The sequence below is a fragment of the Dermochelys coriacea genome, chromosome 20 (assembly GCF_009764565.3).
Source record: "Dermochelys coriacea isolate rDerCor1 chromosome 20, rDerCor1.pri.v4, whole genome shotgun sequence".
NCBI classification, from domain to species: domain Eukaryota; kingdom Metazoa; phylum Chordata; order Testudines; family Dermochelyidae; genus Dermochelys; species Dermochelys coriacea.
Window position 1 is genome coordinate 11,142,268 of NC_050087.2, and position 13,472 is coordinate 11,155,739.

General features: G+C 47.9%; 1 protein-coding gene across 1 annotated transcript in view; it reads left to right on the top strand.

The window, feature by feature from the left end:
- Positions 1 to 13,106, top strand: part of MCOLN1 (mucolipin TRP cation channel 1) — a 38,804-nt gene extending 25,698 nt beyond the window's left edge. Inside the window, exon 14 of the mRNA XM_038378661.2 lies at positions 3,059 to 13,106. Within this exon, the coding sequence (XP_038234589.1) occupies positions 3,059 to 3,095 (37 nt within the window). The 3' untranslated portion in view covers positions 3,096 to 13,106. The remainder of the gene's footprint in view (positions 1 to 3,058) is intronic.
- Positions 13,107 to 13,472: the final 366 nt, after the last annotated feature.

Below are 13,472 nucleotides of genomic sequence, written 5' to 3' on the forward strand. Positions count from 1 at the left end.
CTTCCTTACCCTTCCACCTTCAACAAGTACCTGCTGAGCCCCTTCTTCATTTTCCAACTCTGCAAACCTGTTCCTAAGCTCTTTCTCCTTCACTAGCCCGTCTTTTCCTCTGCCTGGTTCTTTTAGTCACATGTTTCCACTGACCACTTTCCTCACCCAGTCTCCCCTCAAAATTCCCCAGCCCTGCTTCCATCCGTGAGTCTGAGCTTTTCCCTTCAGATACCTCATATCTTTGCTCCATCATCTGCTCAAACCCCTTCCTAAACTCAGCGAGACTTTCCACCTGCATCTCCAAACCTCGGATCTTTTCCTCCATCAGCTCTATCAGATGACATTTCATGCAGAAAAAACTCTTACCGGTTCCCCTCTCCAGAATCATGTACATACCACAGCTTCCACATCCAGTCATCCTCAATGTGTCTTCCACTACAGGAGTCACTCCCACAGCTGCCTCTGTATTTGTCATCTCCTTCCCACCTAAATCCTGTTAATCTGGGAAACACAAGGCACACCAAAAAGACCACCCCCCCAGCAAAAGCAAACCCCAAACCAGCACCACAATCCAAACTCCCACTCAAACTCCCCTGTTTAGAGCTCTGTTGGCTAGCTCCTGTGCCGCTGCCTGACTGGCTGGCTACCTTTATAGGACCCCTAGTCAGAAGCCCCACCCCCTAATCAGGGCTCAGCTGCTCTCCCAGCACAAAGCCCCTACACACACACACACACACACACACACACACACACACACACACACACTAAAAATACAAAACCAAGTACAACTACCTTCTCCTCCAACAGAACTCCCACTCAAACTCCCCTGTTTAGAGCTCTGTTTGCTAGCTCCTGTGCCGCTGCATGTTACTAATGGTGGTATGTAATCTATCACTGAAAGAAGCCTCTGTACCAGATGATTGGAAGGTAGCTAATGTAACGCCGATTTCTAAAAAAAGGTTTACTGGCCAGGATCACTTCTGGAGCTTAACTTCAGCACTGGGCAAGTTGGTAGAAACTGTGGTAAAGAACAGAATTATCTGAGACACAGAAACATGATGTGTTGAGAGAGTGCCAACATGGCATTTGTAAATCGTGAGGCATGATTATGAGGGGTCAGCAAGCATGTGAATAAAGGCAAGCCAGTGGATAGTGTACTTGGATTTTCAGAAAGATTGACAAGGTCCCACCAATGGCTCTTAAGGGACTAAGTTGCTACGGGATAACAGGTAGGCACCCTCATCGATCAGTCACTGGTTAGACGATAGGAAGTCACGTGTGGGAATAAATGGTCAGTTTTCAAAATGGAGAGAGTTAAACAGGGTCCCCCAAGGATCTGTACTGGGACCTGTGGTGGTCAACGTATTCATTAATGATCTGGGAAAGACATTGAACAGTGAAGTGGCAAAGTTTGCAGATGATACAACATTATTCAAGATGGATAAATCCAAAGTAATATGCTGGAAAAAATAATCCCAACTACTTCTATATAGTGATGGGTTCTAAATTAGTTGTTACCACTCGAGAAAGAGTGAACCATGGATAGGTCTGAAAACTTCTGCTCAATGCACAGCAGCAGGCAAAAGTGCTAACAGTGTTAGGAATTATTAGGAAAGGAATAGAAAATAAGACCGAAAATATCATAATCTACTATATAAATCCAAGGTGTGCCCACACCTTGAATACTGTGTCCAGTTCTGGTTGCCTGATCTGAAAAAGGGTATAGTGGAACTGGAAAAGGTTCAGAGAAGGGCGAGAGAGATGATGAAGGCTATGGAATGGCTTGCATGCAAGGAGAGTCTAGAAAGATTAGGGTTATTCAGTTTATAAAAAAGATGATTATGGGGAGATATGACAAAGATCTATAAAAACCATGAAAGGTGTGGAAAAAGTGAATAGGGAAATATTATTTACACTTTTCCACAATACAAAAACCAGGGGTCACCCAATGAAATTAATAGGCAGCAGGTTTAGCATGAACAAGAGTGAGTATACTTTTTTCCTCACACAACACAATTGACCTGTGGAACTCATTGCCGTGGGCTGCTGTGATGGCCAAAAGTATAACTGGATTCAAAAAAGAACTAGATGAGTTTGTGGAGGATAGATCCATCAATGACTATTAGCCAAGATGGTCAGGGATAGAACCCATGCTTTGGGCAACCCTAAACCTCTGACTGCTAGAAACCAAGAGGGGAAGACTGAGTAGATCACTCCAACTGTCCCATTCTGTACATTTCCCCCTGGGGCTCTGGTACTGGCCACTATCCAAGACAGGATGCTGAGCTAGATGGATCATTGGTCTGACCTAGTATGGCTGTTCTTATGCTCTTTTGTCTCCTCGCTGACCTCTCCTTTGATAGCAGGAGACTGCAGGTTGGGACTGAAGCCCACTGGCAGAAGTGGGAGCAAAGGATTGAGATAGCAAGGGGCTGTTGGATGGGACTGAGGGGCACTGGCAGGGCTGGGATAGCCAGGGGCTGTAGGTCAGGACTGTGGGGCACCAGGAAGCCTGTAACCTTAACAAATGTATTAGTCCTTCACTTTCATGAGCTCCATATCAAACTACTGGCAGGAGCATACTTATAGCCTAGAGATGGGAGGCAGCTCTTGAGTCTTCCCCAGCTGGTCCCTAGGACTTGGGGTGGAAAGGGACATCTGGACAGATTGTTCTGTCTGGTTATAAAAGGGCCTCAAACATCAGGCTAAACAGCAGCAACCTGCTCAAGAACCTCCTGGCCCAGCCCTTTCTCTGCAGCAGGCATCACTGCGTAGGGAAGTCCTCAGTGCAAGGCGCTGTGCAGATCAGTTCCTGCTTGAGCTGTGCAGCTGGCGGCAGGCTAGTGGGAGGGACATGATGTTTCCAGGTGTTGCAACTGTTTCCTTATGGTGCAGGCTAGTCCTTGTGCAGCCTGAGCTCCACTGTACTGTAGGGCAGCCTCACGGCCGGCTCTGCTCTGCTCTGCGGCTGGATTCCCCCTGTCATCAGAGTGCCCACTGGTGCGTGTGTCAGAGGCCAGCATCTAGCTAGGGCTATACCACTCAGTTTCCTCTGCTCACCCTGCAGGGCTCCACTGCAGGACAACACGCTGGTGGTGAATTGACAATGCAGCTGCGGGAGAGCCTGATCTGTGTACCTGTGCGGGAGAGCACGCTCTGCTGTACTGCTGGGGAGCTGAGCCTGTACATGAAACTGCATGGAGGGCATTGGTCATGGGGACAATCTCAGCCCTGCGACCACACCCAATGGCAGCTGCCTCCCTGGCTGGACTCCAAGGACCGGTAGCAGGAGTGGGGCTATGTGGCCCCCAAGCAGAGACATGGGTGAGCTCTATCCACCAAGATGAACCCTGGATCTGCTGAGTCAGCCCTTAACCTATAATACCAGCTGGCTTTGCTCAGTATGTGCTGGCCACATGGGCTGGAACCTTGGGCCATAGTTTTTATGTAGCACCTTTTTTATTTATCTTCTGGCTTCTACCAGGCTGTGTGATCCTGGGGGGGGGGGGTGAAGCGGGGAGGAAAAGGGCTGAGGGACCCCCTTTGTCACTGCCACGGCAGTGCTACCCCTCAGCGGCACCCTCCCCTTTTTCCTCCCAGCCAGGGGCCCAGTATAAACTCAGCAGTCTCTGTAGCAGAATGAGTTCCTCTGATGGAGCTCTTCCTCCCTTAGGCAGGGAAAGCCCAGCTTTGCAGGGGGCTAGGAGAGTTCGGGAAAGATGCTGCTCTCCAGACCTTGTTTCTGCTCTTAACACCCCCCTATCCCAGTTGGGAACTGGTGCCATCCCCAGAGCCTGTGTCCTGGGTACTCTGTCATTCTGCATCTTGCTTTTTCCAGTCTCGGCTGTCTTCTCTGACTGCTGCAGAGGTGCCTCACTGAGGGCATCACTGAGTTGCGCTGTGCTAGGTGCTGTCTGCAGCCTGGACTCTTGATAGGTTGGCTTTAGTTTTGAAGGTGTTTTTTAAAATGTTTTCAAGCTGCCTCCCCCTCCTGCAACATGCAGTGCCGGGGAGGGGAAGGAACACCTGGGCTCTTCCTGCTGCCTCAAGATGTAGGAAAAAAAAAAAAATAAAATAAAGGCCCCAGTGGCTTTTTTAAAACATTTGTTACCTTTAGAAATAGTTTGCTCTCCCCTGTTCCTACTGGAGGTTTCCTTGGAGGAGCAGAGAGTTTGGCGGGGTATGGCTTCTGCCTGCCACTGAGGGAGGGCATGCTGGGGCCTTGCACAGACCTCTTCCACCTTGAGCGTCTGGCAAAGCCTTGGGTTCTGCACCAATCCCTTCCTATTCAAAGGGCTGTGGCTCTTGCTCTCTGATGTCACAATTCTGCTAGACCCCAAGCCCTTCAGAATCCTCCAGCGTAGAGGAGAGGGGAGCCCTGGTCTCTGGTGGAAAAAGCTGTGGGAAAGGACAGGTTCTTTCCGTGCCAGCAGCGGCATAGCCCCAGGGCCCTTTTCCAGTCCCTTGCAGTTTTAATACTTTTAAAATCATGTGTTTTTAGGAATCGCTGCAGTGAAGACGCCAATCTGTCCTGTGTGTTGTTTGCAGCCGGACACTAGTGTGTGCACTGAGAGTGGCTGCTGGCTAAGCCTCTGTGGACCGAGATCAGTCAGATCCTTCCCCCTAGGCCTAACTCTAACTCCAGGGAATAACTCTGCATCCTCCAGATCCAGGGCCTGCTGTTTGTTCTAAATCCCTCTCACATTGCCAGGGTCTCTAGCATCTCCATGAGCAAGCGGTGGCAGCAGAACCTGCCTCCCCTGCACACAGGCTCTCCACTCTGTTTGGCTTGTGCTGTTATTGGTGAGCACCCAGGTCAGGCAGTGTAACTGCCCCTCCCCAGAGGGCTGGTAAACAAAGGAAAGTGGACCAGGAGATCTCCCCTTCCCCACCCATTCTCTGGAGTGGACTCCTAACAGCTGCAGGTACAAAAACAAGTAGATGGAAAGGCGTGATCTGAAGGGGTGTTGTGTGGTGCTCACATAGTTACATGCTACAGTGAAAAGTGGGCTGTGACTGGGGAGGCAGAGCCTTTCCCTGCAGCTGGAGACTTTTCCTGTAATGGAGGAAGGGCATCAGCAGCAGGACACTACCCTGCTAAAAATAGCAGTGTAGACAGGGAGGCACAGCTTGGGCAAGTAAAGCTGTGTGGGGTATGTACTCAGTACAAGTGTCTTTACTCACCTAAGCCATGCCTCATGGTCTACACTATTTATAGCCACGTGAAGGGGGCTACATGCTGCTGAGAGATGGGGGCAATGTAGACATGCCTTTAATGGTTTTAAGCAGCCTCTGTTCCTTTAAGGCCATGTAGCTAAAAGCTCAGTGGGGGAAGACTGTGTCTCTGGTACCCAGCGGAAGCCCCCATAATCTATAACTGGGCACAGGGACCAGATCTCCTTAGGCTCCCCATCTCCCTTGCAGCATTGTTCAGCTTGAGCTCCAGGCCCTGGCTGCCTGTTATCGGTGCCAGAAAGTCAGGTCTGCCACCTGCCTTGTGCACTTGGCACTCATTGACCCACTGTGTGGAGAATGAGCTATGGGCTGCCCTCCACTCCCAACACCAAATGGAGCTTGTGTCCTATGCAGACTGGGAAGGCCCCCAGGGCTGGGCGTGCTGGAGCCCAGCTGGAGTCCCTGCGAAACGGGGTGTGGACAAATTGGCAGCAGCTGGGGACAGACTTGGCAGCATCCTGCCTCCATCTCCTGTGAAATCACAAGCCTGTCCACTCTGAATTCATTTACAGCTTGGAACTTTGCAAGAAAGGGCCTCCAGCAGGGTCAGGGCTGCGGGCTGGCAGCAGCACTAGGAGCATTTAAATCTTCCTCTGGCAGAGCCCCCAACTCAGGAAGCTGGCACCTCTTTGGGCTTTGGAGTGTGTTCACTTTGCGGTGTTGGGGTCAGTGTAACCAGCTTTGGAGCTGGTCTGCATCCCCTCTCCCTGGTCAGGGCTGTTAGTGCTGGTGATGTCAGTAGTACCTGCTCATCTGTTGAGGGAGATCCAGGTTCAAACAGGTCCTTGGGCTGCTGAATGCCACTGATATGAATCCCCATGAAGATGAGTGTGGCTGGGAGCCAGCCCTGGTGATGCTAGTTCAGACTGCGGCTCTCAACGAATTGCACTTCAATCAGATTGTTACCCAAACCCTGGTCAACTCCCACTGCAGCAGGCAGCTGGGTTCCTAGAGGCCTCCCTGCCTGATGGCTTCTCCCAGCAGTGCCATTGGTGCAGCATCTCAAGTGAGTTCCTCCCCCTTGCTTAGGGTGTGGCGCTCTTTCTATTGACTGGCAGGAGGCTGAGTGGCTTGTACATGTTTTGTTTGGCTTGGAGCATTGCCACCTGTGCTCAACTCCTGTGTCCCAGGACCGCAGCGGCTCTGTCCACGCTCTGTGACAACCCCGCACTCTGGACCATGGGCACTAGATCCAGGCTGCATGGTAAGAGGGTTCTCAAGTCTGGGGCTCCTTTCCCATGTGCATGCTCTGACCATTGCTGCTCTGTTGGGAGCAGAGTTAAGCTGACAGGAGCACTTTTGAACAGCTTCGCTGGCCCTTCCACTGTAGTGTCCGTTCCTCCCTGCTGAAGGGCCTGGTGCACAGCTGGCCTAGGCCCTAGTGACACTGCTCCCATGATCTCTCTCCTCTGTGGCTGGCAGAGGCCTGTGCTGCTGGAGCTGGCTGAAAGGCCTGTTTATGTTGCTCTGCATGTGTTGGACAGGACGGGTCAAGGGCATGTTTCATAACACAAGCAGCTGTTCCCCTCTGGAAGCTGGCACGGCGACAGCTCAGCATTATTAGTGTCCTTTCTCCCTCTTGGAAATCTCCACTTAATACTGGCCTCCTGCAGCCTGTGCTGTCCCTCGGCTGTCTGCATGGGCCACTGCTGTCAAGGGAGGAAGGGGGCCCTGTCTCTTCTAACAAGCCCCTTGCATTCAGCCCTCTCAGTAGCTCCCCGTTGCTGTCTGTCCCCCTCAGTGTAATGGGCTCATGTGCCAAACCCCTTCACCCCACTCTCTGGCTAGCAGGTGGCCCTGCTAATAGTGCCAGCAGCTGAGCCTGGGTCTGTGTTCCAGACTGTACAGGATGCATCTGTAATAGCCCTGCCCTGGTGCCAGGACTGCTGTGCTGGGGACAAACTGTTGCTACAGGTATCTCCCCTACACTCCCCAAGCACGGGCTGTCACTCTGTCTGCATTGCTGCTGGGGTGATGAGCTTATTACAAGCCTCTTTGCACTGATGAGTTGGTGCTGGGGGAAGATGAGGCATCTTTCAGTGATCCAGCTACAGAAAGTGATCCTGGCTGCTGCCTGCCTCTGTTTGCTCATGCAGCCCTTTCCTCTAGGGGTTGGCAGTGCTGCTGAATTGTGACTTTAGCATAAGCCTTGCAATATTGGGTGTGACTTCTCTCCCCCTCCCCCCCCAAACTCCCTGCATCATGTGCTGTCAGGGGACTCTCAGCTTTTGTTTTAAAGAAAGTTTCTAGCCTTCCTGGTTGTGAAGAAAAAGCCTAAAGGCTCAGAGACCAGCATGTTTGTGGAAAAACCCTAAGTCAGAACCCTCTTGATGTGGGGGGATAGACTGATGATTTTTGAAGGTGGGTGTATGTGGTGAGGGAGGAGGCCACGCTGGGCTGGGAATGGACCTTTTCATTAGTACATCACTACAAACTTATAAGAAGCTGTATCATGCACCTATGTCTTGGAGTGTCACCTACCACTGACCTTTCACCTGCTTTCCTGGTGATGCGGGACCAGAATGCTGTCTGTCACGGGCATGCACAGTCTCTGAGCAGGCACGCTGGGGGGCTGTAGAGCTGCCAGCACACTACGCCCTCGAGCCAGATAGGGCTATTTGGCTGCTATTGTAATGCTGCTACTATTACTACACCAACTGCGCCCAGTGGCTGAAGCCTTCAGGTGTGCAAGGTTGTACCTGCCCATGGACCTCTCTCACTTTTGTTTGTCTGGATTGGGCTGTGAAAGCTAAAGCAGCCCTTGCACTTCTGTTCATGGCAGTGGGCAGCACTAAGGCTGTGGGATTGGTGTAAATAGTGTGGTGGGATTGTCACTGGCAATTGATAGATAAAGGCAATCTTGGAGAAGGGGCTGTGTTCTCTGGTGGGTGTGTGCAGCTGCCCTGCTTCTTAAGGGCAAACTGCACCAACTTTGGCTTGTCTGCTTTTTAACCTAAAGCACTTTTCCCTTTTCTTCCTCTTCCCCTCCTCTTACATAATGTAAAAACATGGATGCAGCTAGGTAAGTTCTATGGTGCCCTGAAGCGCTGAGCAGAGGCCAATGGCAGTAACAAAGTATCTGCTGTCCAGGAGATGTTTACAGGCAGCTGCATCACTGTCTAACTACAGTAAACTGCCCTGTGCAACCCAGCACATGATCACCTATGACCTGCACCCAGTGCAGGCTGTGTCTGAGGCAGGAAAAAAGCCTCTGTCACCAAAGCAACTTTTGTTTGTCCCCCTCAAACAATAAGACCTATTTTAAAAATATCAACTTCGGGATCCCACAAAGCTTGTCTGATAAGGTCCCCTGTCCCTGAACATGTCAGCTTAGGTGTGTGGAAGCGTGGGGGTTTGTTGAGGGTGCTGGCTCTGGGGGCAGGTCATGACCCCTTTATGGAGGAAGCCATAGGGCCAAAGCAGCTCGGGACAAGACACCTCCTTGGCAACAAAGTAACATCTACAGCCTGAGGGCCTCTTACTTTCAAGGTAGTAACTAAAGAAGAGTTGCAGGTCAGTGGATAATCAGCTGAACGTGAGCTCCCTCTGTGCTACTCTGGCCAAAAGGACTACTGTAATCCTGAGATGCATAAATAGGGGCCTTTTAAGTAGGAGTAGACAGGATATTTTATGTCTGGATTTGGCAGTGGGGTGACTGCTGCTGGAATTGTGTGTCCAGTTGTGTCTACAGTTTAAGAAGGATGCTGATAAATTGGAGAAGGGAGGAGGAGAAGAACCATGAGAATGATTAAAGGATTAGAGAACATGCTACTGATAGACTCAAGGAGCTCAATCTTAACAGATGAATAAGGGGTGATTTGATTCCAGTCTAAAGTACCTACATGAGGAACAACTATTTAATAAGGAACTCTTAAGTCTAGCAAACAAAGGTATACCATGCTAAAATGGTTGGAAATAGAAGTTAAAAAAAAACCCAAAAAACAGGCAGCATATAAAGTAACTTTTTTTACAGTGACAGTAATTAATCATTGGAACAACTTACCAAGGGTTGTGGTGGAGTCTCCATCACTGGCAGTTGTTAACTCAAGGTTGCATGTTTTTCTTAAAGAATTGCTGTAGGAATTTTTTTGACATGTTCTTGGCTACTGCTCAGGATCTGCTACTGCCTGGTCCAGGGGTTGCAAATTAGGAGGGATGGGGTTTTGGGTTGAAAACACTCATGATTTTCTTCTTCCTTGCTTGGGGATACAGAGCACAGACATGAGCCCAAGGTGATACCAGAGTGGCCCATTTGATTTTTTTCATTGGCTTCTTCCTTGCTTATTTGCAATGACTTGGCTGTCCATGCACCTGTCACCGGTCCAGGGATGGTAGCGAATTAGGAGGGATGTGGCTTTGGGTTGAAAACACTATTTGCTGCTGCTTTGCTAATGTGCAGTTGATTTATTTGATGATTGAGGGCAAGTATGTGAAAAGGGAGATGAGACTTGGGGGTACAGAGCACAGACATGAGCCTAAGGTGATACCCGAGTGGTGAATTAGGAGGGATGGGGCTTTCTGAAAAATAAATATAGCGCTATGAAATGCTGCTGATGTTATGACCACCACTCAAAATGCAAATTTTTATTTATTACTTAATGTCAATATTTTAATCCAGTCACTGGTTTGAACATTTTTTTTTCTTTTTTGAGAGTCATATTTTCTCAAATTTTTACTTTACTGTAGCTGTATATAAAAATACCTATTTCATTTAACTGGTCTATCAATAGCAACCATTCGCCCCATTCTAATTTTTTGGTACTTAAAGATATTTTTGATGCATAGTCACCATTACAGAACCAAACCTGTGAGATGTCCCACTTTAGGGGTATTAAGATAACAGTCTGCTACGTGACATAATTCCACTCTTCCTGTTACCTTCACATACACCTAATGAGTCCATAGTACATGGGAGGAAGTTATTACCTGACTCCTTCATTAGAATAACTGCTGTTTGTCTTCTAAACGCAGTATTAGCCTCTTGTGTTGTTTCTACCATACTGATGTCTTTCTGCTGCAAATACATATCTGCAAACTAACAACACTTCTATTTAGGAAAAAAATCATAATTACCAGAGGTGAAAGTGGGCTGGTCCAGCATACCGGTAAGAACTGGCCACCGGTACCAGCCCGTACGCTGCTGATGTTATAGTGCTGCTGTGGCAGTGCTTTATGCTTTAATGTCACTGCCCTCTTTACCTCCCCCTGCATCAGCAGCCCTGCCATAGGGTCTGGCAGTACTTTTGGACGCTATCAGCAGGGCTGCTGACGGTGGGGGACAAAAGGGGCTGCCCTGGATTCCGGTGATTTACAAGGGCCTGGTGCTCCTAGCCACCGCAGCAGCAGCTTTCAGGAAGGGCTGGTGGGGGGGAATCTGGCCCCCACATCTTCTGCCAGAGACCCCACCCCTTCTGGGGGCCACGAGCCCACCCCACACACCTTGGCAAGGACGCCAGTGCAGTGCACACCAGTAATCTCTGGCATTTACTTTCAACCCAGATAATTACACATAAATAACAAATGATAATGGCAATTTGGTATTCAATACCTTTAATATGAGTGGTCCGCAAGTTGCGGCCATCACTTTGTCTGGTATGCTGAACAATTTTACTCTTCCAATCAGATGAGGATTTGCTAGTTAATCGTTTTGATGAAGTATCTGAAATTTTTAGAGTACATTAGCGGATTGCATAAATGAGCCACACACACACCCACCCACCCCCGGTTTCTGGACATAGATACAAATCCACTCTAATTATTGCAGTGACTTACTGCTTGTGTGTGTGTGTGTGTGTGTGTGTGTGTGTACACACAAGCTTTCATATTATTGTCTCACTCTTACACAATGTATCACCTGATTTGCTTTGCTGGCTAGATTGTCGGGCTCAACGGGTAGTGATCAATGGCTCCATGTCTAGTTGGCAGCCGGTATCAAGTGGAGTGCCCCAAGGGTCGGTCCTGGGGCCGGTTTTGTTCAATATCTTCATTAATGATCTGGAGGATGGTGTGGATTGCACTCTCAGCAAATTTGCGGATGATACTAAACTGGGAAGAGAGGTAAATACACTGGAGAGTAGGGATAGGATACAGAGGGACCTAGACAAATGAGAGGATCGGGCCAAAAGAAATCTGATGAGGTTCAACAAGGACAAGTGCAGAGTCCTGCACTTAGGACGGAAGAATCCCATGCACCGCTACAGACTAGGGACCAAATGGCTAGGCAGCAGTTCTTCAGAAAAGGACCTAGGCGTTACAGAGGACGAGAAGCTGGATATGAGTCAACAGTGTGCCCTTGTTGCCAAGAAGGCCAATGGCATTGGGATGTATAAGTAGGGGCATTGCCAGCAGATCGAGGGACATGATCGTTCCCCTCTATTTGACATTGGTGAAGCCTCATCTGGAGTACTGTGTCCAGTTTTGGGCTCCTCACTACAAGAAGGATGTGAAAAAATTGGAAAGCATCCAGCGGAGGGCAACAAAAATGATTAGGGAACTGGAACACATGACTTATGAGGAGAGGCTGAGGGAACTGGGATTGTTTAGTCTGCGGAAGAGAAGAGTGAGGGGGGGATTTGCTAGCTGCTTTCAACTACCTGAAAGGGGGTTCCAAAGAGGATGGATCTAGACTGTTCTCAGTGGTAGCAGATGACCGAACAAGGAGTTTGGTCTCAAGTTGTAGTGGGGAAGGTTTAGGTTGGATATCAGGAAAAACTTTTTCACTCAGAGGGTGGTGAAGCACTGGAATGCATTACCTAGGGAGATGGTGGAAACTCCATCCTTAGAGGTTTTAAGGCCCCGTTTGACAAAGCCCTGGCTAGGATGATTTAGTTGGGTATTGGTCCTGCTTTGAGCAGGGGGTTGGACTAGATGACCTCCCGAGGTCCCTTCCAACCCTGATATTCTATGAACACCATCCCCAACATCAAAGGTTATTTCCCCATCTTTAGAAGTCTTTCTTTTAACATAATGTCTTTGTTGTTGTTCTTGTGATTTAGAAATGTTACTTAGAGCCAGTGCACTGTCAGCATCATGTCTCAATTTCATATTTATGCTGTACTCTGGAGAAATCTTCCCCAAATGTATTCATATCTGGATTCTTTGTAAACAAATGGAGAAGGGGTTGTATTTGCAAAATGAAGACTCACTGAATGCCATGTGTATGTGAAAGATGCTGCTGGTAATAAGCTTACTGTGTAATTCTCTGAGACTTCTTCTGGGTCATCACAAAACATTAGTCGAAAGGGTGACATTTTTGTTGTTGCATGTACATTAGTTCGCAAAGAAAACAAAATGGGCTTAAGTAATTCATCCTAATTACTCCCATTGTCATCAACCATCTTCCGCAATGCTCTGTAACAAATGCTCATTGATTTGTTTTGTTTAAAAAAAAAAAAAAAAGAGTACGGTCTTCACTGAAACAGATTTTCATTAAGTATTATACCTTTTGGATTATGTATAAAGACTTTCAACATAACACATTGCTTTTGAAGACTTTTTTTAGTAAGTTGCATCTTCTGACATCGCACGCTCTACTTGCCATTAGTACTGTAATATTCCTACCAATTCACTTATCTTTTGATGGATTTATTAGCATTTTCAGCCAAGCCATTGGTTTGTGGGTGGTATGGGCTGGTGAAGCTATGTTTTACTCCCAATCTTTCACAAATATATAGATTAAACTGAAAGAAAATAAGTTACACCATAAACTTGCATATAGACTTGTGTTAAGGAATGTTCCTTCATGTATTTGCCACTACGTTTATGTGTAATTAGCAGCAGGAATAGCCCCTCTTTTAGTATTTGTATTCAAAACAAGTAGTTGTGGATTTCTTTGATGGATATGAAGACACCGAAAAATAATTTGACCAACAGCAGTTTATTTAAAAAAAAAAAAAGTATGGTGATTGAGATCAATGTGTGACTTTGACTACATAGTGAAAATAACTAGAAAAAAAACAGTCATTACCTTCTTGAATTCTGGACCAAGATCTGTCAATATCTGCTGTGGGCATCCACATCGAACAGCCATTTTGTACATGCATTTGTACACCTTAGATGCGGACTTACTTCTATGTGGAAAGGCTTCCACCCATCTTGAAAGATAATCTATGCCTGTCAGTATATACTGGTATCTATCCTTTGGTACTGGTAATGGTTCTATTAAATCTATTCCCACCAATTCCCAGATCCGAGTGACCAACATGCAAGGGTACCAGTTAGTCATACTTCACATGTTTCTAACTAAA